At 41.8% G+C, this 24,273-nt stretch overlaps 1 protein-coding gene across 1 annotated transcript in view; it reads right to left on the bottom strand.

Moving 5' to 3' along the window:
* CRACD (capping protein inhibiting regulator of actin dynamics) overlaps positions 1-24,273 on the bottom strand; it is a 262,434-nt gene that overhangs the window by 9,781 nt on the left and 228,380 nt on the right. Inside the window, exons 5-8 of the mRNA XM_031941783.1 lie at positions 16,497-16,670; positions 13,386-13,454; positions 7,099-7,281; positions 3,930-6,708 (exon numbers count right to left, since the gene is read on the bottom strand). Coding sequence (XP_031797643.1) covers positions 3,930-6,708; positions 7,099-7,281; positions 13,386-13,454; positions 16,497-16,670 — 3,205 coding nt within the window. The remainder of the gene's footprint in view (positions 1-3,929; positions 6,709-7,098; positions 7,282-13,385; positions 13,455-16,496; positions 16,671-24,273) is intronic.

Here is a 24,273-nt window from a genome sequence, read left to right as displayed (position 1 = left end):
AAATCTCACCTTTTTGACAGCTCTAAGTGTTAGAAAGTTATTTGAAACATCAAGCCTAAATCAGCTACCTTGTGATTGCCATCCATTCCTTCTGCTTCTGTCCTCTCTGTGTGACAACCCTCATGCAATAGACATCTATCATCTCTCTCTCCTGCACTATCTTCCCTCCCTCCCAGAGACTTCATTTCTCTAGGTTCAAGAAGCCTCGTTCCTTCAACTGACGTTCACATCACAAGCTCAGAATCCTTTTTAGGGATATGCTGAAGCCAGCTCACATAGGCTTGTGAGAACTAGCTGTTGAGTTTTCAGTGTGAGCATTTATACTCCAGAAATCAGTCAACATGGGGCCTCAGTTCATTCTGTTGATTGCACAGATGTACATGATACACCCTTTTAACAGGCATTAACATTTTCTCTCCCATTTCTTGCCAGTTGTTTCCCTTACCATTGTCTTTCAAAATTCTTTAATGTCCCATTATGAAAAATAGGCTGAGCTGCAGACAATAATGAAGACCATGTTAATGCAGGTGTAAAAGGTGTGTCCTATTTATACATACACACTTTTTTTTTTTTTTTTTTTGGTGTGGGGGAGCAAAGCTAGTAATTTAGCATTTACCAACACATTGATGCCTTTTTCATGCTGATTTAGACTCTCCATAGCTTACTGATATTGTACTTAACCTGGGGATCCCAGAATTAAACACAATACTCCAGATGAAAACTGACAAAGCTAAGGATCATGGAATTATCATTTCCCTATTCCTGAAAGCTATAAGCTTCCTAATGCAGCCCAAAGCTACAGTAGCTTTTTGGGATGCCACATCAAAGTTATGACTATTATTGAGCTTACATTCTACTAAACTCTTTGGATCTTTTCTGAAACGGTTGTCTATGATGTCCCTCTCGATTTAAGATGTTGCTGATTTTCTGAACCCAAGTGCAAGACTTTGCATTTATCCCTACTGAATCTCGTGAGATTCAGCATAAAATTTTACTTCTGAATGCGCTTCTGTCATCCAGTGTGTTATGTATATTATTCCTTTGTGTAGTCTGAAAAATTTAGGAATATACTATCTATAGCTTTATCCAAATCATTAGTAAAAATGTTAAATAGCTAGGGACCAAGTAAAGATCCCTAAGGAACTCTATTGGAGACCTCCTGCTACTTTGACATTGAAACATTAATATCTATTATTTGAGTCCAGCCATCTAACACAGCTCCAAATCTAGCTACTTCTATTATCATCTAGTCCTTCTCTGTTCATCCTCTCCACATGAAAAGTAGAAAATTCTTTATCAAAAACGCTGTAGTGAAATATATTCACATCATTCCCTGTCTATTATTACCTAATAGAGATCATCTGTTATGTATATTTCATGAGTGATAGCCTGATTTCCATTTTTGATGGATTAAGTTAGGAATGACATGTTTTTGATGAAGCCATGCTGTTGCTTTGTAATCTTTGTAATCTCTGTATTGACAAATCCATCTCTTTAATGATTTTTCCAGGAATCAAAATCTGACTTAAGTTCACTGACTTAAAAGTTTTCTTCTCCTTTATTGAAAGTGGAGCAACATTTACCCTGTAGCACAGAATTTTCTATAATCACTGAAATATCTTTGGCGTTAGTTCTAGAATTAATCACATGTACTAGAAATTGTCTGGGCCAGCTGCCTTTAATTCATCAAAGGCAACTAATTGCTGTTTGACCATGTCCTGCTTATCTTGGGTATCAATTCCCTGTTGGTATTTTGTTCTGTGTAAAGGTCATTGTCCTTAGTAGAGAAAATAGAAAATAAGCAGCTTGGTCTTTTATCTCTTGTCAGTTATCATTGCCTAATTGACCCCAGCCAATTCCTATCCCTTCTTTGCAAATGTTATAGACTCAGCCTACAAGATAGCCTGATAGTTGGTGTTTATTAGTGGTGATTAGTGGGTTTCTGAAGAGAAGACAAAAACCAAAACCCGGCCCTTGTCTTTTTGCTGCTCTATCACCCGAGCTCCTATTACCAGTGAAGTGGAAAACACCCTGCTGGGTGCAGGAAAAGGCTTTGGAAGATGTCCCATTCTCTAGAGAGGTTGGGTGTGCCTCTCAGCCTCGAGAAACTCAGTAAGACCCAGACTGGTGGAGAGCAGGGCCAGCCCTGGCTACATTCTCTCCAGATTTCCCTTTGCCATTCCCAAGGGTGCAAAGGCCCTAACTACCATTGTATGCAAGTGGAAGTTTTCTTGGTTCACTTTGACCCAACATTATTACTATTGTTATTATTTCAGTGAAGAGTAAGCGGCAGTACACGGTGTAGTAAAGTCAGCACTGATCTCAGAAGTGTCAAGATCTAGCTTCACCCTGCCATGGACACTCACTAGCTGGTGACCCCGGGCATGAAACTTCACTCCTGGACCTCAGCTCTGTCCTTGGTACTGTGGGGGATGATAGCACCCACTTCCTGGGCTGGTTGTAAGGATCAAATAAGCTAACCCAAGAAAAACTCTTTACAAAGCTTAAAATGCTTCAAGATACGAGTATTTGTATCATTTTTAAAATAATACATTTATATATATATAAATTTATGATTTATAATTATAAATATAATTTTATAGAAGAGGATTTATAACATCATGGGGTGGGCACTCCCACTGGTATCTCTCTCCCATCTTAGCTAGAAAATTACAAGGCCGTGTGGCTGACTGCAAACTTAGTTCGGCTGCTGCCTGTGTCTGCACCAGAAGCTTGCCTCTTTGGTCAGACTTGAGCGCCCCATGCCCTTGGCTCAGCCTTGGAAAAGGCCAGGTATTTGCAAGTGAGGCACCGAGTAGGGCTTGAGGTGGGGACCCATCATCCCTTCAGCAAGGGCTCACTACCCATTCACATGGGGTCTCCAAGATCAGCTAGAACAGAGGTCTCATTTAAGAATACCACAGAGCGTGGAACTGAGTAGATGCCCATCAATTGGACAATGGTTGAATAAATTGTGGTATATGAATATTATGGAATATTATTGTTCTGTAAGAAATGACCAACAGGATGATTTCAGAAAGGCCTGGAGAGACTTACACGAACTGATGCTGAGTGAAATGAGCAGGACCAGGAGATCATTATATACTTCTACAACAATACTGTATGAGGATGTATTCTGATGGACCAGGCCATCCTCAGCAATGAGATCAACCAAATCAGTTCCAAGGGAGCTGTAATGAACTGAACCAGCTACACCCAGCAAAAGAACTCTGGGAGATGACTAAGAACCATTACATTGAATTCCCAATCCCTATACTTTTGCCCACCTTCATGTTTTATTTCCTTCACAGGCTAATTGTACACTATTTCAGAGTCCGATTCTTTTTGTACAGCAAAATAACGGTTTGGACATGTATACTTATTTTGTATTTAACATATACTTTAACATATTTAACATCTACTGGTCATCCTGCCATCTGGGGGAGGGGATGGGAGGAAGGAAGGGAAAAATTGGAACAAAAGGTTTGGCAATTGTCAATGCTGAAAAATTACCCATACACATAACTTGTAAATAAAAAGCTATTAAAAATTAAAAAAAAAAAAAAAAAAAAGAATACCACAGAGTGGTCAGTTGGTCCCTGAAGACCAAATGTGCTAATAGCAGCTCCTCCTTGGCAGACCTTACTCCAGTTCCTGAGTTAGTTCAGACTTAGCTCTGAGGTTTGCCCCTACTAATAATGGCTACATTTATAGAGAACCTACCAGGTGCCAGGGCTGTGTGAAGTGCTTTACAAACACTGCCCTGTTTGATCCCCCGGCCACCCTGAGAGGTGGGTGCTCTTATCCCGCAAGAGGAAAAGCAAATGCTCAGTGCCATGCCCGGGCCGGCCTGGCTGAGGCCGGTGTGTGGCCAGATCCCACCTTGGGGTCCCCTGATACCCAGCCTGACGCATTCCGGACTCACCCACCTTTTTTCCCGGTCTCGAAAGCTCGGTCGGGTTTCTCTTGCTGGTAGACAGACACGGATGGAGAAGGAGGTTTCTTCTCTGCCAGGTCTTCCTCTCCCTTCCCCTTCTCGGTGTGGGGCACGGGTGGTGGCTGAAGCTCCCCACCGTCCTTGCTTCCCTGTAGCTTCTCGCCGGCATCCTGCTCGGGTTTTGCCGCCCGCCTTGACAGCAGCTCGGCCAAGAAGGGCCTTCCCGTTTTGGAAAGAGGAGAGGACGGAGGGGTCTGACTGGCGGGTTTGGGGGCCAGGGCCGGCTTCTGTGGCAGGGGTGACTTAGCCCCTGGCTTGTCCTGGTCCATAGAGGGGCTGCGGCTCCCAGGGAGGAGGGGTGCCGGCGGAGCTGGGTGGTGCCCGGGGTCGGGGGCGCTGTCGGGAGAGTCTCTCAGATGCAGGGGCTCATCCTTTCTCTCTTGGGCAGGGGACGGGGTCCCTTGGACATCTTCCTTGTCCCCGTCCTTGTTCTTCAGAACGGGAGCTGCCCCGTCAAAAATGTCCCCCGCGTTGTGCCTCTTCTTCTTCTTGGACTGCTCGACTGGCTGGTCAGAGTGAAAGCGCAAGGAGTAGTTGGTCCTTCGGAGCTTTATCCCAAAAGGCGCCGCACTCTCCTCTCCGCTTGGGAGCCCGACTTCGGTCTTCGGTGCGCCGGCCTCACTTTCGGAGGGTGCAGCCCCCTCGGGCTGGGCAAGAGGGGAGCTGGGGACAAGGAAAGAGGGAAGGTCTTTGGCAAATTTCCATCCCTCCGCGGTGTCGGCCGTGAGCGTCCCAGTCCTCTCCGGAGCTTTTTGGTGTCTGGGATTAGCATCGGCGGGAGGTGGGACCTCCGCCCTCTCGCTGGGCCCTAGCCCAGGCTTGTTCCTAAGGTTGTTGGCGTTCTGCTTTTGGCCTTCGGCGCCTCCTTCGGAGAATTTCTGCCAAGCGGGCGTGATGGAGAACTTTGCGTTTGCTGACAAGGTTTTCCTGAGGTTTCCCCGGGAGTCGCGCCGGCCTTTGGCCACACTCTCGCCGCTCTGCCTCAGCGGGTCCCGCTCGCCACCTTGCCCGATGTCGGCGGTCTTGAGGATCCTGGAACGGATGGATTCCCATTCTGCCGGGGCAGCCTTGCCGCCGGACGCCTCCTGAGGAAGCCTGGCCCGGCCGCCAGCTGCCCGCGCCTCCGGAGGGCCTCGGACCGAGCTTTCTGGAGCGCTAACATCCGCGAGCTTCTTTTCTTCCGACAAGCCCAGTAGAGTCTTGCAGGCCGTGTCCTTGATCTGGTGCAGGTTGACAGCCGGCCCACACAGCTGTGCTCCGGTGACCAGGATGGCTGTGTGTGGGATACTGAGAGAAGAAGGAAGGGGATGGGGGGCCTGACCAGGCTGGGCGGCCTCGGGCTCCTGGGCCACGCCCGGAAGTCTTGCTTCCTTCCCGGGAGTCACTGGGCTCAGATTGACCTTGGGAAACAGGATTTGTTTCCCCCCTGATGATACCTGGAATGTGTACGGCCTGGGCATGGTCTGCCTTTCCTCCACCTCTTGCCATCTCAGCTCCTCTCCTCTCTGGTCCCTCTTCAGGCTGATGGCTTCCTTCTTCTCCTCCTGAGCCAGCTCCTCCTGGGGCCATTTCTTTTCTTTGAGGGGATGTCCCTGCCGGGTTCCCTCCTCTGGGAGCAGAGGGCTGCCTGCCATTTGCTGCTCCAACTTTTGCAGGCCCTCGAAGTCTCTTTCTTGGCCTTCATGCTCGGGACCCTTTTTGGAGTGGCCCTGTGCTTGGCTCTCCAGGCACTGTTCCGCTCCCGACTGCCTCGGTGTCTCTGGGCCTTGGGGAGGCTTCTGAGGGCCTTGGATGTCCTGCTTCTGGCCCTCCTCCCACGGCGTGCGCTCTCTTTCTCCTGTGGGGAGCTGCTTCTCTGCCTCGTGCTTGCTCTGCTTTCCTACCCCTAAGTCTTGTCCTTTGGGCCCTCCTAGTAACTTCCCTTCATCTTCCAGTCTCTCCTTTTCGGCCTCTTGTCTCCCGTGCTCATCTGTCTCCTCCAGCGCCTTCCCTTCCTCCTTCTGCTCTTGCTCTTCAGGCTCTTGCTCCTTCTGTTCGGCCCCCTCTCGACTCCAGAGCTCTGGCACTAACGGGGCTTCTTCCTCCTCCTTTGGTGGCTCAGCTTCCTCTGGCTGTGCTTCCTCTGGCTGCGCTTCCTCTGGCTGCTCTTCCTCTGGTTGCACTTCCTCTGGCTGCGCTTCCTCTGGCTGCACTTCCTCTGGCTGTGCTGCCTCTAGTTCTTGCTTCCTCTGCTCTTGGAGGCCCTCTGGTCTCTGGAGCTCCTCCAGGGGCTTCTCTGCCTCCTGCTGCCCACAGACTTGCTCCTCAGAGTCCAAGCTTTTTCTCCCCTCCAGCTCCTGCTTTGCCTCTTTTTGGCCGCTTTCCTCAGGCTCTTCAGGCCTTTGCCTCTCCTCTTCCCCTGGCCTCTGGCTTTCCGGAGGCTGCTGTTTTTCTTCCTCTTCCTCCTCTTCCTCCTCCAAAAGCGGATTCTCTTCCCTAAGCCTCCTCTCTACTTCCTGAAGCCTTTGCTCTTCTAGGCGCTTCTTCTCTGCCCTTTGCCTTCTATATTCAGCCTCCAGATGTCTCCAGTATTCCTCTTGCTGTCTTTTCTCTTCTTCGGAATCAAGTGGTTGGAGTTCTTCTTCAGGCCAAGTTTGTTTTTCTTCCCCAGAGTGTCCATTCTGGTCTAGAGACAGCTGACTCTCAAAGCTTTCTTGATCATTTTGTTGGTCCTAACATCGAAGAGAGAAACAGAATTAGCTCTTTTAAAATGGCTTTTGTTTCAATTTTTTTTTTTTTTTTTTTACAGATAATGAGTATTTCTGATATAATTTTAACTCAAGGGATAAAGGTTGATTTGTATATAGTCAGATAAGAGTCATGAAAAGCAATATGGTATAGTTAGACGGCTGAAGACAGGATTTCTACTTGTGGCCCAGCTAGGTATAGATAAGGGGGATGGTCCTGTAAGGTGTGGGTCAGCTCAGCCTCAAGGGGAGCCCTTTCTCCTAGCCAAGCTCTCCGATCCACCTGCCCTATCTTGTGGAAAATTGGAGAAGGAAGGCCTTATCGTGTGCGGTTTGATGAAAGCATCTCTGTGAACCAGCAGGAGCGCTCCATACCTTGGACAGTCTCCTGTGCTTCTTGGACACCCTTTGGTTCTTTGGCTTCACGGCCAGTTTGTGCTTCGCTGCACTGTTGTCCAGGCGGGCAACGGCCCGAGGAATGGCATCCAGGTTAATGCTTTCAATGGTGCCAGCGGAGGAGAAATGTCGCTTTGGCCGAGATGATTTCACTGGAGCAGCCTGTGTGTCAGGATGAAAAAAAAAAGTCAGGATTTGAAAACAGCTCTGAGATTTTATAAGCTCGAGTGGAGAACATAAGTGACAGAAAAAAGTTCTCCAACAAATATTTATTATTTTTTTTTAAAAGGATCCAAACTCAGTGTCTTTGGTAGAGGTAACCTTGACTGAGCCCCTTAGTTAATCAGCAAGGTTCTCTGCTCTGATCAGAGATACTGGGAGAGGAGGAAGAAAATGTTTATTCAGATACCATTTATCCAAAGAGCAGGTACGTGATCAATTTAATATCATAAAATAATTGTGTGATGTAACCATTTGAGAATTTTAAATTTTGGAAATTTATTTAAAAAAAATAATTTAGAGGACCCAGGAGTTATATACAGAAGTATATGTTTATTCAGCTATCACGTATCCAAAGAGCAGGTACAGGATGAATTTAACATCATAAAATAATTGTGTGATATAATCATTTGAGAATTTAAATTTTTAAAATTTATTTTTTAAAAAATAATTTAGAGGATCCAAGAGTCATATACAGAAGTATTTATTTGTTGTTTAATCATTTCAGTCATGTCTGACTCTTTGTGACCCCATTTGGGGTTTTCTTGGCAAAGAAATTGAAGTAGTTTGCTATTTCTTTCTCAACCTCATTTTACAGTTGAGGAAACTGAGGCAAATATGGCTAAGTGATTGCCCAGAGTCAATAAGTATCTCCCTCCAGATAAGTCTACCTAACTCCAGACCTGGTGTTCTTATCTACTGTGCCACTCAGCTGTCCCCCAAATATTAGTTGTTCTTTCTGGAATGGCAAAGAACTGAAAACTCAGGTGCACCCATTAATTGGAGAATTGCTGAACAAATTCTGGTAGATGGATGTTAAGAAGTATTATACACTATGAGAAAAATGATGAAAGAGAAGGTTTCAGAGAAATCTAGGAAGACCTATATGAACTGATACAGAAAGAAATGGGTTGATTGAGAACAAGTTATGTGGTCACAATTATAGTGTCAATAAAGACAGTTTTTGAGAGACTTAAGAACTCTAATCAACATAATGACTACTCATGATTCCAAGCAGCTGATTTTGGTAAAGCATGTTATTTACCTATTGGAAGAGGTGATGGAGTTTTTTTGGACATGGCCATATGGAACATGGACATGGACATATTTTTTGGACATGGCCAATGGAAATATATTTTGCTAACTATACATTATTTGTCGTTTGCTTTTCTTTCTTTCTTTTTTTTCCTGGGGGGAAGGTGTCATGGTTGGAAAGAAAATAGATTTTTGTTGCTCAGGTGAGAGCAAAGACTCGGGTTTCAGGATTTATAGAAAATTGGTACTTAGGAAACTAGTTCAAGCAAGAACATTATTACTATGTGGCATAACAATCAGGCAAAAAATAAATGTGTATGTACATGAACACACAGGCAGAATCATGGGAGATAGGTATAGAGACAATGATCTTGGTGGGAGTACACACAGAGTGGGGTCTGAAAAGAGAAGTTCTTTTTTATTTTTACTCAATATCTTATTTTTTCCAATTACATGTAAAGATAGTTTTCAACCTTCATTTTTGTTAGATTTAGAGTTGCAAATTTTTCTCTTTCCCTCCCTTTCCCCCCTCTCAGCAAGACAGCAAGCAATTTGATTTAGGTTATACATATATGATGTTAAACATATTTCCATATTAGCCATGTTGTGAAAGAAAAAGTCAAAACAAAAGGGAAAAACTATGAGGAAGGGAAAAAAAGATAAAAATAGTATGCAGCTAGTTGGTATAATGGATAGAGTACTGGCCCTGAAGTCAGGAAGACATGAGTTCAAATCTGATCTCAGATACTTAACACGTCCTAGTCATGTGATGTTGGGCAAGTCACTTAACCCCAATTGCCTCAGCAAAAAAAAAAATAATAATAATAAAATAAAATAAAATAAAATAGTATGCTTTGATCTACATTATCTCCATAGTTCTTTCTCTCTTTCTCTCTCTGGATGCAGATGGCATTTTCTATCACAGGTCTGTTGGACTTGTCTTATATCATCATATTGCTGAAATGTAATAAGTCTATCATAGTTGCTCATCACACAATGTTCTATTACTGTGCACAATATTCTCCTGGTTCTTGAGAAGAGAAGCCCTGAACTTTAAAGATGGAACTTGGTTGAGAACAGGTAACCAATTCCAGATGAGGAAGGGAGCATTCCTAATTAGACCCAGATGCAGTGAGAAATTGCCTGGATCACTTATCTATGACAGACTCGGGTGACGAAGTTTCCTAATTGAGACCAGAAACTGATTAAGAGTTTGAGTTGGTAATTGGGGACCTGGGAATAGGTTTTGAGGAATAACCAGTGCAGTTGGCCCGAAGCCTTACTCAATCATGAGCTAAGATCATTTACATGTTTGACACAAGGTCAGAAGGCGGGAAAACAGTAGAAAAGCACAGGCTGTCTATTTTTGCTTATATGTTTATGGCCATTAAGACCACTTAGCCTAAGTGACTTCACATTGGAGTCCTTTCATAACTATATCAAACAATATATTTCAAACATCACATCATCACCTTTGTTCATTCAAAAAAATCAGAATTTTAAAATGCATTTGGAGATCTGATCACAATTTGCTTTGGCCTTCTTGAAACACAGCACTAAAATCTTTTGGGACAGGGCCCCCAAACTTAGGCCTTGATGTGAGTAATTTTCCTTTTCAACACACTCCCTTCCTAGCACCCTCATGACCCTCCCCTCAAATCATAATATTTATGTTCATGATGAGTCTGTGGTTCTCGGTAAAAAGCTTATTCCTGCATCTCCACAAAAGAAAAATAAGATAGAAATTTAGGATAAATATATTCATCCAATGATAAGCATTTTTAGTAAGCTTCTTCTCCCATATGTGAGACACTTAATTCCAGAGTTCTTCCCTTCAAAAGGGAAGGCAGGTACTATTGGTGGAACTATGAAAATTTCAATTTGAAATGATGCAAGAAAAGTGACTAAACTAGTTTTTGCCTCTCTTATGCTTCCCCAAAGTCAAAGACAAAAGCAAAGGTCCAATATGTACCAAAATATTTTTACATGGTTTCAGAATCCTCAGGCCTGACACCTGTGACCTCTACATCCTGTATACATCTTTTTTGGGGAGAATGGGGAGGAATCGGAAAACTTAAAACTATACTAAGACTTTTGGTATATCTAGAATATTGGAGGAATCAGACTTTGGGACTTGCCTTGGGGCAAAGCTACCCCGCTGGTAGTTAGAATCTGAGTAAATAAAATCATACTTTACTCCATCACCCTATTCTACTGTCTGTCAGCTCCCATATCATTCTCTTTCCTTTCTCAAGGAGATCAGTATGTGATTCATGTAAGTTTCTTGAGAGCAAGCACTGACTTTTCCCTTTCTTTGTCCCAGTCCTTGGCACAGTGATAGATATTTAATAAATGTTTGATTGGTTGAGTCTAAGATTTCTCTACATCCCACATTCTAACCTTTAATTACACTTTGGGATTTAAGTTTACAGAATGATGTCATTTTTCCCTTTTCTCCCCCATCTCCTTTACTGTCCCATCCTTAATTTCCTAATTCATTAAAACTTTCACTCTACTTCAGCCATCCTCGTTAGCTATAGTCCCATCATCCCATCATCACTCACTACAATCTTAATCTTTTTACAATCATATGAAAAAATGTTCTAATTATAAGGTCCTTTGTAGTTGATTCGGGTATTTATAAGTATCACAATGACTTAATTACTCAAAGTTGTTCTTATGATAGGTGTAAAATATTTCAAGGTTGTTTTAATTTGCTTTCTTCTACTCAATAATTTAGAGAATTTTTTCAGATGACTATAAATTGTTTTGATTTCTCATTGGAAAACTGCCTGTTAATCATCTTTAACCATTTATCTAGGGAATGACTCATTCGTACAGATGATAAAGTTCTTTATATATTTGAGACAGGAGACCTTTATCTGAGCAACTATCTGTAAATACTTCTGCTTTCCTTCTGATTTTAACTACCTTTTTATTTATACAAAACCTTCTTAATTTAATGTAATTGAAACTATCCATTTTCTACCTCCAGCTGCTCTTTATCTCTTGTCTTCATAAATTGCTCACCTATCCATAAGTCTGATGGGTAATATGTTTTTTGTTTTTCAAATTTTCTTGTAATCTCTCTCTTTATATCTAGACTCAATCTCTAACCAACAGTGGGGTAGATCTGCCTCAGGGCAAGTCCCAATTCCTCCAATATTCTGGGTGTACCAGAAGTCTTAATATAGTTTTAAGCTGTGAGATTTCCACAAAATATATCTAATCCTGTATCTATTTTGACCATATTTTGGTAAATGGTGTAAGATTTGGTCTGTTCTCAGTTTCTGCTATTCTGCTTTCCATTTTTCCCAACCATTTTTACCAAATGATGAATTTTTAAATTGTGTTATATGATCATGATGGAATACTAAGAAATGAAAATGTTATTCTGAGGAGTCCAGAGACTTTATCAGAATGCCAGAGGGGTCCATGAACATTAAAAAGGCCTGCTCTATGCAGAAAACAGTACTTTAGTGGGAAAAAAAAAGGAGGCCATCTAATGAGAGCTCCTTCCCAGGACCATACTTCAAATTTCTAAAGCATCATCATGCTGTGCTCTTCTTCTTTGATTCAGTCTTGGGAGGTGACATGGTCTTTCTCTTTGCCCTTCGGCTTGTCTCCTTGATACCACCGATTCTAGACTACTTTTGGAGCTTACCCCTTGGATCATTCTTTCCTGCTTCATAATTTTTAAATTCTCATTTTCCCCTAATTTCCTTCCAGTTGCCTACAGAAATGTCCAAATTTCCCTTTTCTATTAAAAATCTTCAAAAGGTGAGAGAAAGTAAACATGAACATGACAAAGACAGGAAGCTTTAGCCCATAAGGAAGGCCGAGGAACAAAAGGTCCCACGATGTCTCCCAGCTTCAGCACCATCACTGGGGCCAGAGGGCAGCCTAAGGCTGGAGGGGAGAACTTTGTGTGGGGGCAACTTCTGGGTGGCAGCTGTACAACCAGCAACATTTTAGTGTGAGTTCCCCACTTCCCAGTTACTTTCCATATTTATCCATGAAAAGCAGGATCTAGGCTAATCCTATGGCTATAAGTTAGTATTCAGTAAATATGGCAAATAAAACCTCCCAGATGTTATCTCTGGCTTTCTAACTTTTCAGATCTGTGTGACTACCATTTTTGATTCAATTTAAATGAATTAAGTCTCCCATTTCCATTCTTTCCCTAAGAGGTGAGTGAAAAAGAACTGAAACATCAGCTCTCAAAAAAAGTTCACCAAGAGACTGAACTTGTAAAAGGGCAGACATCGATGCTTATAGTTAAGCAAAATTGATTTGATTTTGAGATGAGTAAACTGAGCCTTTTGTCATGTACTGGCCATTTTTTAGTGCACTTCATCTTCAAAAATAAACTTTAGAGGGCTCATTTGCTGAAGAGTCAGACAGTAACCACTGTGTACAGTCTCTTAAGCCCCGATCTTTTCCTGGATCCCTAGGAAGACGAGAAGGGTCACCGTTGCAGACATGACTCAAAAGAGAGCAGGACCCCCGGTTTCTCCACAAGCTTCAATTGACTCCCATTGTGAAATTCACAGATTTGAAATGAAAGCTAAAAAAGGAGACATATTGGGAAAGGGAAAGACCAAATAAATCTGGAGGCTGAAGAAAAAAGACAGTCTTTTTGAGCTGCAGGAGCCTTCATACACCTTGAACAGTTGTGGCAAGTGACTTTTTATCTTAATGAAGCATGTGGACCTCTTTTGAAAATTATCTGTGTCTAAACCTCCAAATTCAGGCATGCTGGGAGTCTCGGTTTTCCAGAGCAGGGTCCAGTTTCATCAGGCACACATTGTCATGGAAACAGATTCTGTAACATCTGTTACTGCTGACTTATCAGTGTATCTTTAAGGGCCACGTGGTTGCACTTTGGAGAGACTTACAGCCATAAATGGAACGTAAAATTAGCAAATGGAAAAGTGAGGAAAATCAATAGTAAATGATCACAGAGGGGAAACAAAATAGAAAAGTTAAAACAAACAAGCATATTACATTACCTTCTCCTCCATTTCACTCCCTGTTCCAGGCAAATTCAAAGGGCTTAAGGAAGTTGAAGTATCACTGGACTAGGAAAACAATAAGATTACAGAAGTTAGATGTTGGGATATAAAGAACCTGACTGAAAACTTAACAAAAGATGACATTTATTCTGTCTCTTGGTAGACCCATGTTTTTATTCTATTATTTTTCTATTTTTTGTACTCAATGTATCAAAGGAACTCAACAAGGCTACTTAGAAACAGAAGGTTAAAGTCTTCTAGTTTAATCCAAATATGAGGGGAAATTTGTAGATATAATACAAGTGTTTATTAAATTTTATGTAATTTTATTTTATGTGAATCACTGTCTTAGAATGTAAGGAGATACAAAGCCTGCCTATCTATCTATCTATCGATCTATCTATCTTTCTATCTGTTTGTTTCAAAGCCTATTTAAACAGAACAGAATTCTTGGCGTTAAAGAGCTTCCAATCCAGGAGGGGTTTCTCACATATTCAACAAGATCAGCCCACAATATTGGGGAATTCATTACTTTCTGAGGTCCATTCCACTAATAGCTCTAATTTTGGTGAAGTTTTTCTTTCTATTGAGTCAAAATCAGTTCCTTATAAGAACACATTATTATTAAAGTCTCTGACTGAAGATTAAAGCCCTTATTGTGTTTAAAAACCACCACCATCAACCTCCTTCCCAGAAACAAAAATAACATAGTAGGAACACAGGGTATGCAGCTGACCTCTGATCTAGTGTTAACACATTTCAAATTATGGTGGTCTCCTGTTTCACTTCCTTGACTTGGTAAATGGCCCCCTCATTTCTGTGGCCTTTGACTCCAGTTCACCTAACATGGCTGATGATGTCAAAGAGGACAATTAAATAATCCCCCACCATCTCTGGATTTTTTTTTTAAAATCTCAAACTCGCCCTCATTTTCCAACTTTTAGCACTTTTAAACGATAAACAAAAATAACAACTCTCCCTTTCCTTTGTATAGTTGAGAAGAGCTAGATGCACATAAAGGGAATTGTAAAGGCAAGGAGAATCTTTAGAGACAGGCCTGGCTCTTGGTAAAATTGGTTTTTGGAAAATTTTCTCCATTCTATAACTTTTCCTCTTCCTACTCCCCTTTAAAGGGACCAGTGACTTTCTTCCCTCAAAATCTGTTGTTAGAACTTGGTATGTTATTTACACTTTATGTGAGTTTGTTAATTTGTTAGCCAAGGAAATATTTCATTTAACCCTATTCTAATTGTGGAGAGAAAGGACTTGTCCAGTTAAATAGATTTTAAGCATTAGGAAAGGAAATTTTTGGGTAGAGTTGGGGTCCCTTTGGGAAATCTAGTGCTTGTTAAAGAATGTATTCTTACATATCTTTAGATGAAGTTAAGGATTATAGAGGAGGAATTCAAGTCTTTCTTTTCAATTTCCATCTGGAGTAATTCTTGGGATTTTAGGTACATGATAAAGATGTTTTATAATTATTTCCTTCAAGAATGGGGAAGGGAAGGGCAGCTAGATTGCCCAGTGGAGAGAGCACCAGCCCTGCAGTCAGGAGGATCCAAGTTCCAATTATCTCAGACACTTAACACTTCCTACCTGTGTGACCTGGGCAAGGCATTTAACCCCAACTGCCTCAGCAAAACAAACAAACAAAAAAGAATGGGGAAGGGAGAGGTAAGGATGAAGAATTCTGCCTTTTCTTCTATCTGCAGTGATACTATATGCAATGATAGCATATTCCTATACATCTCCTAAAGGAACTTTTAAAAACCATGACAAAAAACAAAAAGAAAAACAAACATCAATTCCTAGGACATCCTGCAAAAAGGATGTAACATGGCTGTTTCTGCTGCAGCCCAGCATTGATTGATGAGGTTAGAGACTGATTGGTGTCCTAGATTGAGGAAGAACATTGAATTTGGGGCCAGGGTCCTGGCTGTTTTCTACCTTATCACCTCTTGCCTGGATTATTGTAATGGCCTGCAGGTAGATCTGTCCACCTCTAGCTTCTTTTCACTCCAATCCACTCTCCATTTGGCTCCTCTCAGTGATTTTCTTAAAGCACAAGTCCAACCATCTCAACTGTTTGATAAACTCTAGGGATTCCCCATTGCTTCCAGGATCAAGTACAAAAATTCTCCATTTGCCATTCTTCCTGGCTTTCCAGAGTTTTTACAACTTACTCCCTGACAGGTTGTCTTCAATCTAGTAACACTGGCTCCTAGGCTGTTCCATAAAAGGCTCTTCTTCTGTACTCCACCTGTTGTCCTCCCTAGCTTACTTTAAATCTCAGCTAAAATCTATTCTTTTGTTGGGAGCCTTTCCCTCTTAATTCTACTGCCTTCTATTAATTACTTACCATTTATCCCACATATAGCTTTGCATGTTATGTAGCCATTGGATTGTAAGCTCCTTGAGGTCAGGGATTTTTTTTTTTTTTTTGCCTCTTTTTGTGTTTGGCATATGGTAGTCACTTAAATGCTTCCAGGTGATGTCTTCCCACCCATTTGACGTGACTTGCACTAAGACTTGCCTATCTCCATTGACAACAAATCAACAGAGTGATGGAGGGGCCGAAATCCCTTTTTAAAAAACTCCTGGAATGAGGGAAATAGTCTTGGAGGGAAGCTCATTTCTAAAATGTAAACCCTGGTTATATTTTAGGATACCTTTTTGTTCAAAATTCTTAAAATGACACCTGAAATCTTCTTGGGGCACAGTTCCATATTTAGGGGAGAAATGAGAAACTATGCTAATTTGTATCTCTCTTTAAAAATGGTGAATGTTAAACGAAATGAAATTATTTTGGGTAGATTTGGCCTAAATTATAGAATACAGTATTAATACTGTATTCTGTTTCTTTGAAAACATAGCTGCAACCTCTTGGACTCCCACGGCCCAGGCTGTTTTGTAGTAGAACACGCTAGCTACAAGCTACAGACAAAACAGGCTTTTCCTCCTGCAAAGGGAGACACTTCCCCCCCCCCCCCAGACTCTCCATCAGTGCTTCATCTTCTCTGTCCCATCGCCCTCCACAGAAGAAAGTCCCGAGTCTCCTCCTCCTCCCACCAGATCACTGGAAGGTAGGTCCTGCTGGCGACAACTTACTTTGTTCTCACTGTCAGAGAGCACTAAATCCTGGTGGGTCACAATTTCCATGGGACTGCTCAGGAAGAGATCCTCTTCCAAGCTAGCCTCCGGACTAGGAGTGTCTGTCCTCTTCATAGGAAGGGCTGTGGGTGCTGGGGACTGCCCAAACTTGAGGTTCTTGCCCAACTGTGGCTGAAGAAAAAAGAAAGAAAACGAGTCAATTTTGGAACGACTGAGCAGTTAGAAATTCTAGAACTAAGGCTTGCCCCAAGTATCTGGTAAAGGCGAGGGTATGTTCTGGATGGAACGGATTTGATTCATGAGCAAAGCAAACTAAAGCACATTGAGACAAGTGAACATGATGAAGAGCTATGATGGTAACCAGGGGCATGTTTTCAGTGTCCCTCCACACCAAGCATTCTCATCCTTTTCCACTGCTGGGCCACAGGTGGGCGTTCTCATCCAACCAGCAAATTCCCAGATCTCTCTATAAACCTCAGAAGTGCTGGCCAGTCCCCCCTCTGGATGAACAAGATTCTTCATCCACACAAAACCCAGCATCCTGCTCTTCGGGAATTTCCTAGCTTTCCACCGTGGGGGTGGAGGAGACTGTGAAGGGAATACAGTTCCAAGTAGTCAGGATGTAGAAAATGCCATTTATTAACAAAGCTTTTTTTTTTTTTAAAGTGAAACTCTTTAGAGGGAAGTTTCATTAGTAGTTCTCTCAATTTCTGCTTTACTTTTTGCAAATAATTCTATGGAGAAAAGCAACCGATTACACAGGAACATGTAAAAAGAAGAATATAGAACAGTGGTGAGTAAAGGAAGAGGAAAGAAAAAGGTAGGGAGAACTGAGGCAGGGATAGGAAGATCAAGAATGGGGGGGCAGGTCAAAGCACAGAAATGAGAAGAGAACAGGGAGAACATTTAAAAGAAGAATACAAGTAAAAGGCCAAGGGAATAGAAATAAAATAATTTATTGAAGAAAAAGAAAAGATGAAAAAATAACACTTAAAAAAGATGGACTCAGACATGTCCCACATCTTCAATGCATCTGTGATCCTGTGCATGGGGGTGCTCTCTCCAGTGGTGTGTACAGCAACCTGTTCTTCTCAGCCTGTGCACCTGCTGCTTATTATCTCGATGACTTTTGATCTGGGCAATGGACGGTGCCTTGGGTGACACTGTTCCAGTAAGCATGGGGCTACCTATTCATCAGTAATCTCTTTCTCTCTCTGTCTCTGTCTCTCTTGCATTCATTTAGCATCACTGGAAGAATATTCATCAATAATCTCTTTCTATCTCTGTCCCTCTGTCTCTGTCTCTCTGTCTATTTCTTGCAATCATTCAGCATCATTGGGAGAAATAGCAGTGAATTTCTAAATTCACTAAATAAACTAAAGACAAACTTTTAACAGAAATAAATGGCATTTAGAGAGGAAAAAATGTATGTGGTGATTTGAGGGAATACTGATTTGAGGGTACACAAGGTCAAATAAGTCCGTATCCTAAATAATAGCTTTTTATTCTGGCTAATCTTTAATTTTAAAGACAAACTTGGCAACTTGGTTCCTTCTAATAGGAGCAAGAATGTTACTGGATCTCTAGCAATAGGATTTCCAAAAGGGGTGTATTCTTTTCTGCTTCCACCCAAAGGAAGCCCTACAAAGAAAGGGCTCTTCATTGAATTGTGAGGTTCACAGTTACCCAATTCCATAAGCCACCAACTTCATCAAGTGACCTTGAGGACTTCTTAGGATAAGGAACAGGGGAGAACTTAGTATGGACCCATTGGTTCTGGAGTCTGAGCTTTATTGTAACATTGTAAGTGGCAATTCCACTGAATACCCTGAGGAACTATGAGATGAATGGCTGGAGCAGCTTGAGAGTGGGAAGCTGTAAGAGTGCCTGTCTTTCTAAAACCAGTGGGAAGGGGCAGTGAGTTCCTAGTGAAAGCCAATCTACAAGCAAGCTCTTCAGAACCAGCCAATGAACTAGGGAAGACATGGATTAACAGGAACTACACAAATTACTTATGTTATCCATTTCTTTGGACAGCCTCCTTGGGAGAGTAGGAATGGGAAACCCCAAAGACTCTGGCCAAAGCAGAATAGAAGGTGGTGTTCCTTTGTTTGGGATAAAAAAGAATACCCACAAAACCCGACTCATTCTGCAGTTTCAGCATTACCTTTGTTAGGAGCTCTTTTCAGGCTGCAGATAATTGTTCTTAGTCATTTTTAGACTTCACATTCTTTTCTGGAGGAGCTCCATTAACCCATCCCTAACATGACCAAGATGGAGGTCATTTGTTCTAATTACAATTAAAAAAATACAGATTTCCTTAGGGAAGGAGCTGGGTCTAACTTTGATCCCACAGTCTTTTGTTATCTACTGTTTCTCATCTACCACTATTGATAAGCTTTCAATTATTTTAGTTCAACAGAAATATTAATATTGACCTACATTGATGCTTGGAGTAAGCCAGGAAAGTAGCAAAACTAAGAACTGAACTCCCAAGGTGGGAAAGGGGAGAGAAATAAGATAAAGCCATAACACAGGAGCCAAGGGAGGGGACCACTACGAAGAATGGACAGGAAGAGAAAAACTAAATATTCAAGGACCAGAAAAACAGGGAAGGAAGAAAGGACAAGGGAGAAAAGAGGAAAAAAAGATGAATTCAAAGACGAAGAGGCTGGGGAAAAAGATAAGCAAAAGGAGAGAAAGAAGAAACCAGGAAGGGAAGACGGTTATGAGGTCCATGTGTGTGTACATGCCCTTGCCACCTGAGTGGGCACTAAAGAGACTGTTTTGTGTCCTCGATGTATTTATCCTGGCAGCAGACACTTCTTACGATTGCTTTGCAGAATGAAAACATTCACCTAAATAAAAAGGGCTGATTTTAAATCCCCCAGGAAAAAGAAACAAATTAGAAGGTGTTCCTACATTACTAGCTCAAGTTTTATTGTCTTTACAGATTGAGTAGGAAGGGTAAGGGGAACTGGGGCAGTGGGAGTAGAGGTGGCCAGTCTTGTATAAAATCTGTAGAAGGGGAGAATGGTGTGGGGCACTGAGAAAATCAGCTCCACATCTATTTGTTATATGCCTAAAGTAGTGCTTTGCACACAGGCAGGTGCTTAATATCTGAATTTTAATAATAATAAAACAACAAATTTAATAATAAATTCAAATAACAATCTAATGTCACTATATTAAATAATATTGAATAACAATTTTAATGATTTAATAATAAATAAGATTTAATGATAACTACAGTTCAGAAGTGGAGTTAACTTTCATTGTCTAGACAAAAGACTATTTTCCTATATAGGTTATTACTGGTGGGCAAAAAGGGAAGTTCAGGTGGCCTTTAGTTGGCCATCTCAAGAGTAATGGCCAAAGTGGTGCAATGACAAAGAAGGTGGCCAGAATCCGGTGGGTAATTTGTGATGATCCTGTTCACTTGGACAAACTCCCTTTCCCTCTGGTAGCCATCACCTTTCATGGCAGGCAACTTCTGGTTCAGAATAGTAGGTTCCTGATACCTTGGTGAGCTCAGGCACAGCCATTACTGAGAAGTCTTGAAGATTCATGGGGTAAATAATATAAACCCAAACTGGGACAGGTGCTCTAATTTAGAGGCAGGAAGGGGTGGGAGAAGGCAGAGTTTCAGCCCCACAGGGAAAGACCCTGGGACATCTACATTAAACTACTTCTGATAAAGGTGGAGGTGGGAAGGAAAGTAGGTTGGAGTAGAGTCCACCGAAACCCATTATATCTGGTGTTCTATTTCTAGGTTTAATAGATTGTTTATTTAATAATATGTTTATTATTAATTTGATAAATTAAATAAACATTTAGTAATAATGTTTTAATTTAATAGATTGTACAAGTATAACTCATATCAGATAGCTTGCCACATTGGGGAGGGGAAAAGGGAAAGGAAGGAAGGGAGAAAAAAGATGGAAATCAAAATGTTATAAAAGTAAATGTTCAAAACTTTAAAATATAATAAAAATTTTAATTAGTCTTGCTAACCAGAACTAAGATCTGTTATTTTTGTGTTGTTAATGCTGTCCAGGGCTTTTAAAATTTAGTGCAATGCAGCAAAGCCCCAGTCCCATGGCCCTAATTGCCCTCTCATTTGTGAAAATGAATTAATGGCCAAATAAATGCATTAAGTAGACCTGGCCTCTCGCCACTTTTTGATAGCATTAAGGGAAGTTTAAGATGCTCAATCATAGCAAGCAATGGTCTAATGAGGAGATCTTGCTGTTTTTGTTTTTTGTTTTTTTTCCTCATGGACTTCACTTTTCTTGGGTAGGAGATTCCAGGTGAGGAATTTTCCTCTGATAAAAGAAGATGAGTAAATCTCATGCATCTAATAGTCTTATAAAACTGCCTGGGGAATAAGAGATGGAATGAGATACCAGGATCACAAGACCAGAATGGTGTCCGAGGTGGACCTGGCCAGGATTGACTGGCCACACTCTTTAATAATGCCTTGGAATTCTTCTTTAAGCTTAATTTAAAAAAAAGTGAGAGAATGATCCTGTACAAATGAATGCTAAAATTTTTCATGACATGTAAGTGGGGGGAGAGAGGGGAAATAAAAAACTACTTTTCTGTATTAAAAACAAAGTATGATCCTCCTATATTGGGGAAGTGAACTCATAAGGTCTCTTCCCTTCATACAAATTGCAATTCATAAACTGCAGAGGACAGCATGGAAATTTGTACCCTATATATAAAATGCATGAAGCGTGGCCGTGAATGGAGCTACTGTGGAGAATGGAACGCAAAATCACAGAAGCCACATTTTCTTCATTCAGATCGGGGCATTCTGTCGGGATATGGAATGTGGCAGGACGATGGCATGAGAACGCACATACATATTTATGAGGATTTTTAAAAAATCCAGTGGAAATTCCCCAGAGGGCCCCGCTTGTGCTTCCCACACTGCCCACAGAAGCTTCTCCCAGGTGTTTCTTCAGCTCTATGTGGCTCTGCTGTGTGAAACCCTGAGCATCCTTCAGCTTCCTTCTCTCAGCAGTTGCCGTCTTCCTCTTTCCCCCCATCAATCTAAATCATCAGCCCCATTTAGAAGCTTGTAACAGTCTACAGTCTCTGCTTTTGTCCTTGACAGCTGCTGGGGCACATTAAGTGTTGAAATCCCCAAACATATTATGTTCCTTATTGGGAGGAGCCCAACGCACCCCACTCTCTCAGGATGACTGCCCCCTCTCCTGAAAGGGCCCTATCAGGATGTGATGTCCTGACTTAAAATTCCCAGACCCTCCCCTGCTTAACATGGCTCAGGTCCAGGACCTGGGGTTCCAGATCTGGTCACAGCTCTGAGGGATAACTGGCTGTAACTAATGTTAAAGGGTCTCTGGACAAAGGGGCAAAACTCCAAGTTTGCAAACCCTCAGAGCCACAGAGAGCCAAAAGTGCCTTCCTGCCCCCGCTGTCCACAGAGGGACCTCAGCCAAGAAGCTGGGAGAGCCCCGGCAGTGTCCCAGACTCAGCCAAGTGTGGGCTTGTGGCCATCAAACCGTACCTGCGAGATGCACCTGGGTGAACACTAGGTGGCCATCTCTCCCAACACTGGAGCCCCTGAAAGTTTTCCCCAGGAAAAGGGCCTTTGTCACCCTTTCCTGTGGCACTTGGGCAGACCCTTATTTAACGGGGATTTCTAAAACCACCAGCCAGGCATCCTGGAAGTGACTTTTCCGCCACACCGGGTGCAATTCGGGACCCCGTCTCTTCCTACAGACACACCCGCACCCAGACACACAGATGCTCATGCTCTCCCCAATGAACACGCACCCCATGCGGATGCATGTGGGTGGCCAGTCCTGGCGGGCAGCTCACTAAGCAGCAAGACCAGTGTCATGTTGTCATGGGAAAGGCAAAGCTCTCATGCAAGCCAACTCGCAGTTACCGGGGTTTCTAAGACTTACCAGGAACATACTGCTTAGTCGACTGCAAAATAAAGCACAATCTTTTGGGGGTGACTCAGTTATTGATTACAACACACCAATAAGCACATTCCCTATGATGGCAACCGCGTTATCCCACGGACAGCCGGCCTCCCTATTTTGTATTTTAAAACTACGGCCCCAAACTAGAATCCCAGAATCCCACGTGGTTGAATTTGCTCATAAAACTCAATACCCGGTAACAGATGTCAAAGTAGAAGCCAAACTCTATGTTTCTGATTTTCTTATATATTTCCTCCCTATGGCAATGGACTTAAACTTGGAGGGAACAGAGCAAAGGACAGAAAAAGACTTTTGCAATATCCTGTTATTTGCACAGCACCTTGAGTAGAATGCATTTGACAATTTGGTGATGGATGCGCATTTTTCATGATTAAAGAGCTATATGGTTCAGTATATTGAACTGTAATCTTGCCAGCACCGTGCTAAGAGTGAGGCCTTAGAGTGATAAAGCAGAAACCATTTAAAATTATCCACCATCATTATGTAATTAGTTTAAGGCACCTCTAGAGAAGAGGTCCTTTTTAAAAAATTCAATTTTAATTTATTTTCAGCTTCAAATTCCCATCTCCCCTTCCCCATCCATTGAGAAAGCATGAAAAAACAAAAGTTCTTTGCAAATATGTATAGTGAATTAAAACAAATTCCCACATTGACCACGTTTCAAAATACATATTTATCTATGTATCTATATATTTATCAATCTGCACAGAGCAGGAATTCTTAACTTTTTTTTGTGTGTCATCAACCCCTTTGGCAGTCTGATAAAGTTTATGGGATCCTTTCTCAGAACAGTGTTTTTAAATGAATATAATACAATATGTAAGAGGTTATCAAGGAGAGATGGTGAAAATGAAAATGTCATTTTTTTTCCCCTCAAGTTCATGGGTTCTCTTCTCCAATTTACCCCACGGGGTCTTTGGACTCTAGGCTTAAGAAACCCTGCTCCAGAGATTTCCCCTGTAATTCCGTTTTCTGATAGAACAAAGCTAGAAATTTTTAAAAAAAGATTTAAAAAGATTAAACTAATAAAGATTAAAAATGATTTAAAAAGAAAAAAAAACCCTACATAATTCCAAACTTCTTAGAGATGAAAGTAATGTTAAACCAGATTATCAAAAGTTTTTAAGGGGAAGGGAGGTAAAGATTTACTGTCAGCCTTCTTTCAGTCCCTCCTTTCTCATTCCTCCTAAGTCACTGCTCCTTCTGGCTATTGTAAATAGCAAAGCCCAGTTGACAGAAGGCACAAATAGGATACCATTAGGAACAACTAGAATTATATTAGGGGAAGGATCAAGGACATCTGGAATATTAAGGGGATTCATGTTCAGAGAGGGGAGGCATTTGAAGATTTCTTCTAACTCAAGATTCTCTAATGGAGTTATGGTGGAGAGTGAGATCAAGAGCAGAGGAGGCCAGAGAAAAAGAACTCTTCTAATAGGTTGTTTTGGGGTTTTTTTGGTTTGTTTTTCTTGCCACTATTTGTTATGCTCTCTATGGCAAAATACCCGCCTGCAGAACTTGTTGGGCAGTGATCGAACAATGCTTTGGGTGCAGAGATTAGTCAATGTTGGGTAAGAGCAATGAGGAAGTTTAAAGAAAATGGCAAATTTCTTTCTAAATGCTTGAGCTAAATAAGGTAGGTAAATAGCAATGCCTTCAAGTGTTCGCTCGCCTGGATTTAAAGAAAGATAGCAATTAGGCAACCAGCCTTATCGACTAAGTAGACTCCTTAGTATGCTGCTAGAGGGTTGTATGTCCTCCACATAAGGAAGCTGGACAAATTCCCACTCCTT

The sequence above is a fragment of the Sarcophilus harrisii genome, chromosome 6 (assembly GCF_902635505.1).
Source record: "Sarcophilus harrisii chromosome 6, mSarHar1.11, whole genome shotgun sequence".
NCBI lineage: Eukaryota > Metazoa > Chordata > Mammalia > Dasyuromorphia > Dasyuridae > Sarcophilus > Sarcophilus harrisii.
Note: the sequence above shows the minus strand (reverse complement) of the source record. Positions and strands in the feature narration are given on the sequence as shown.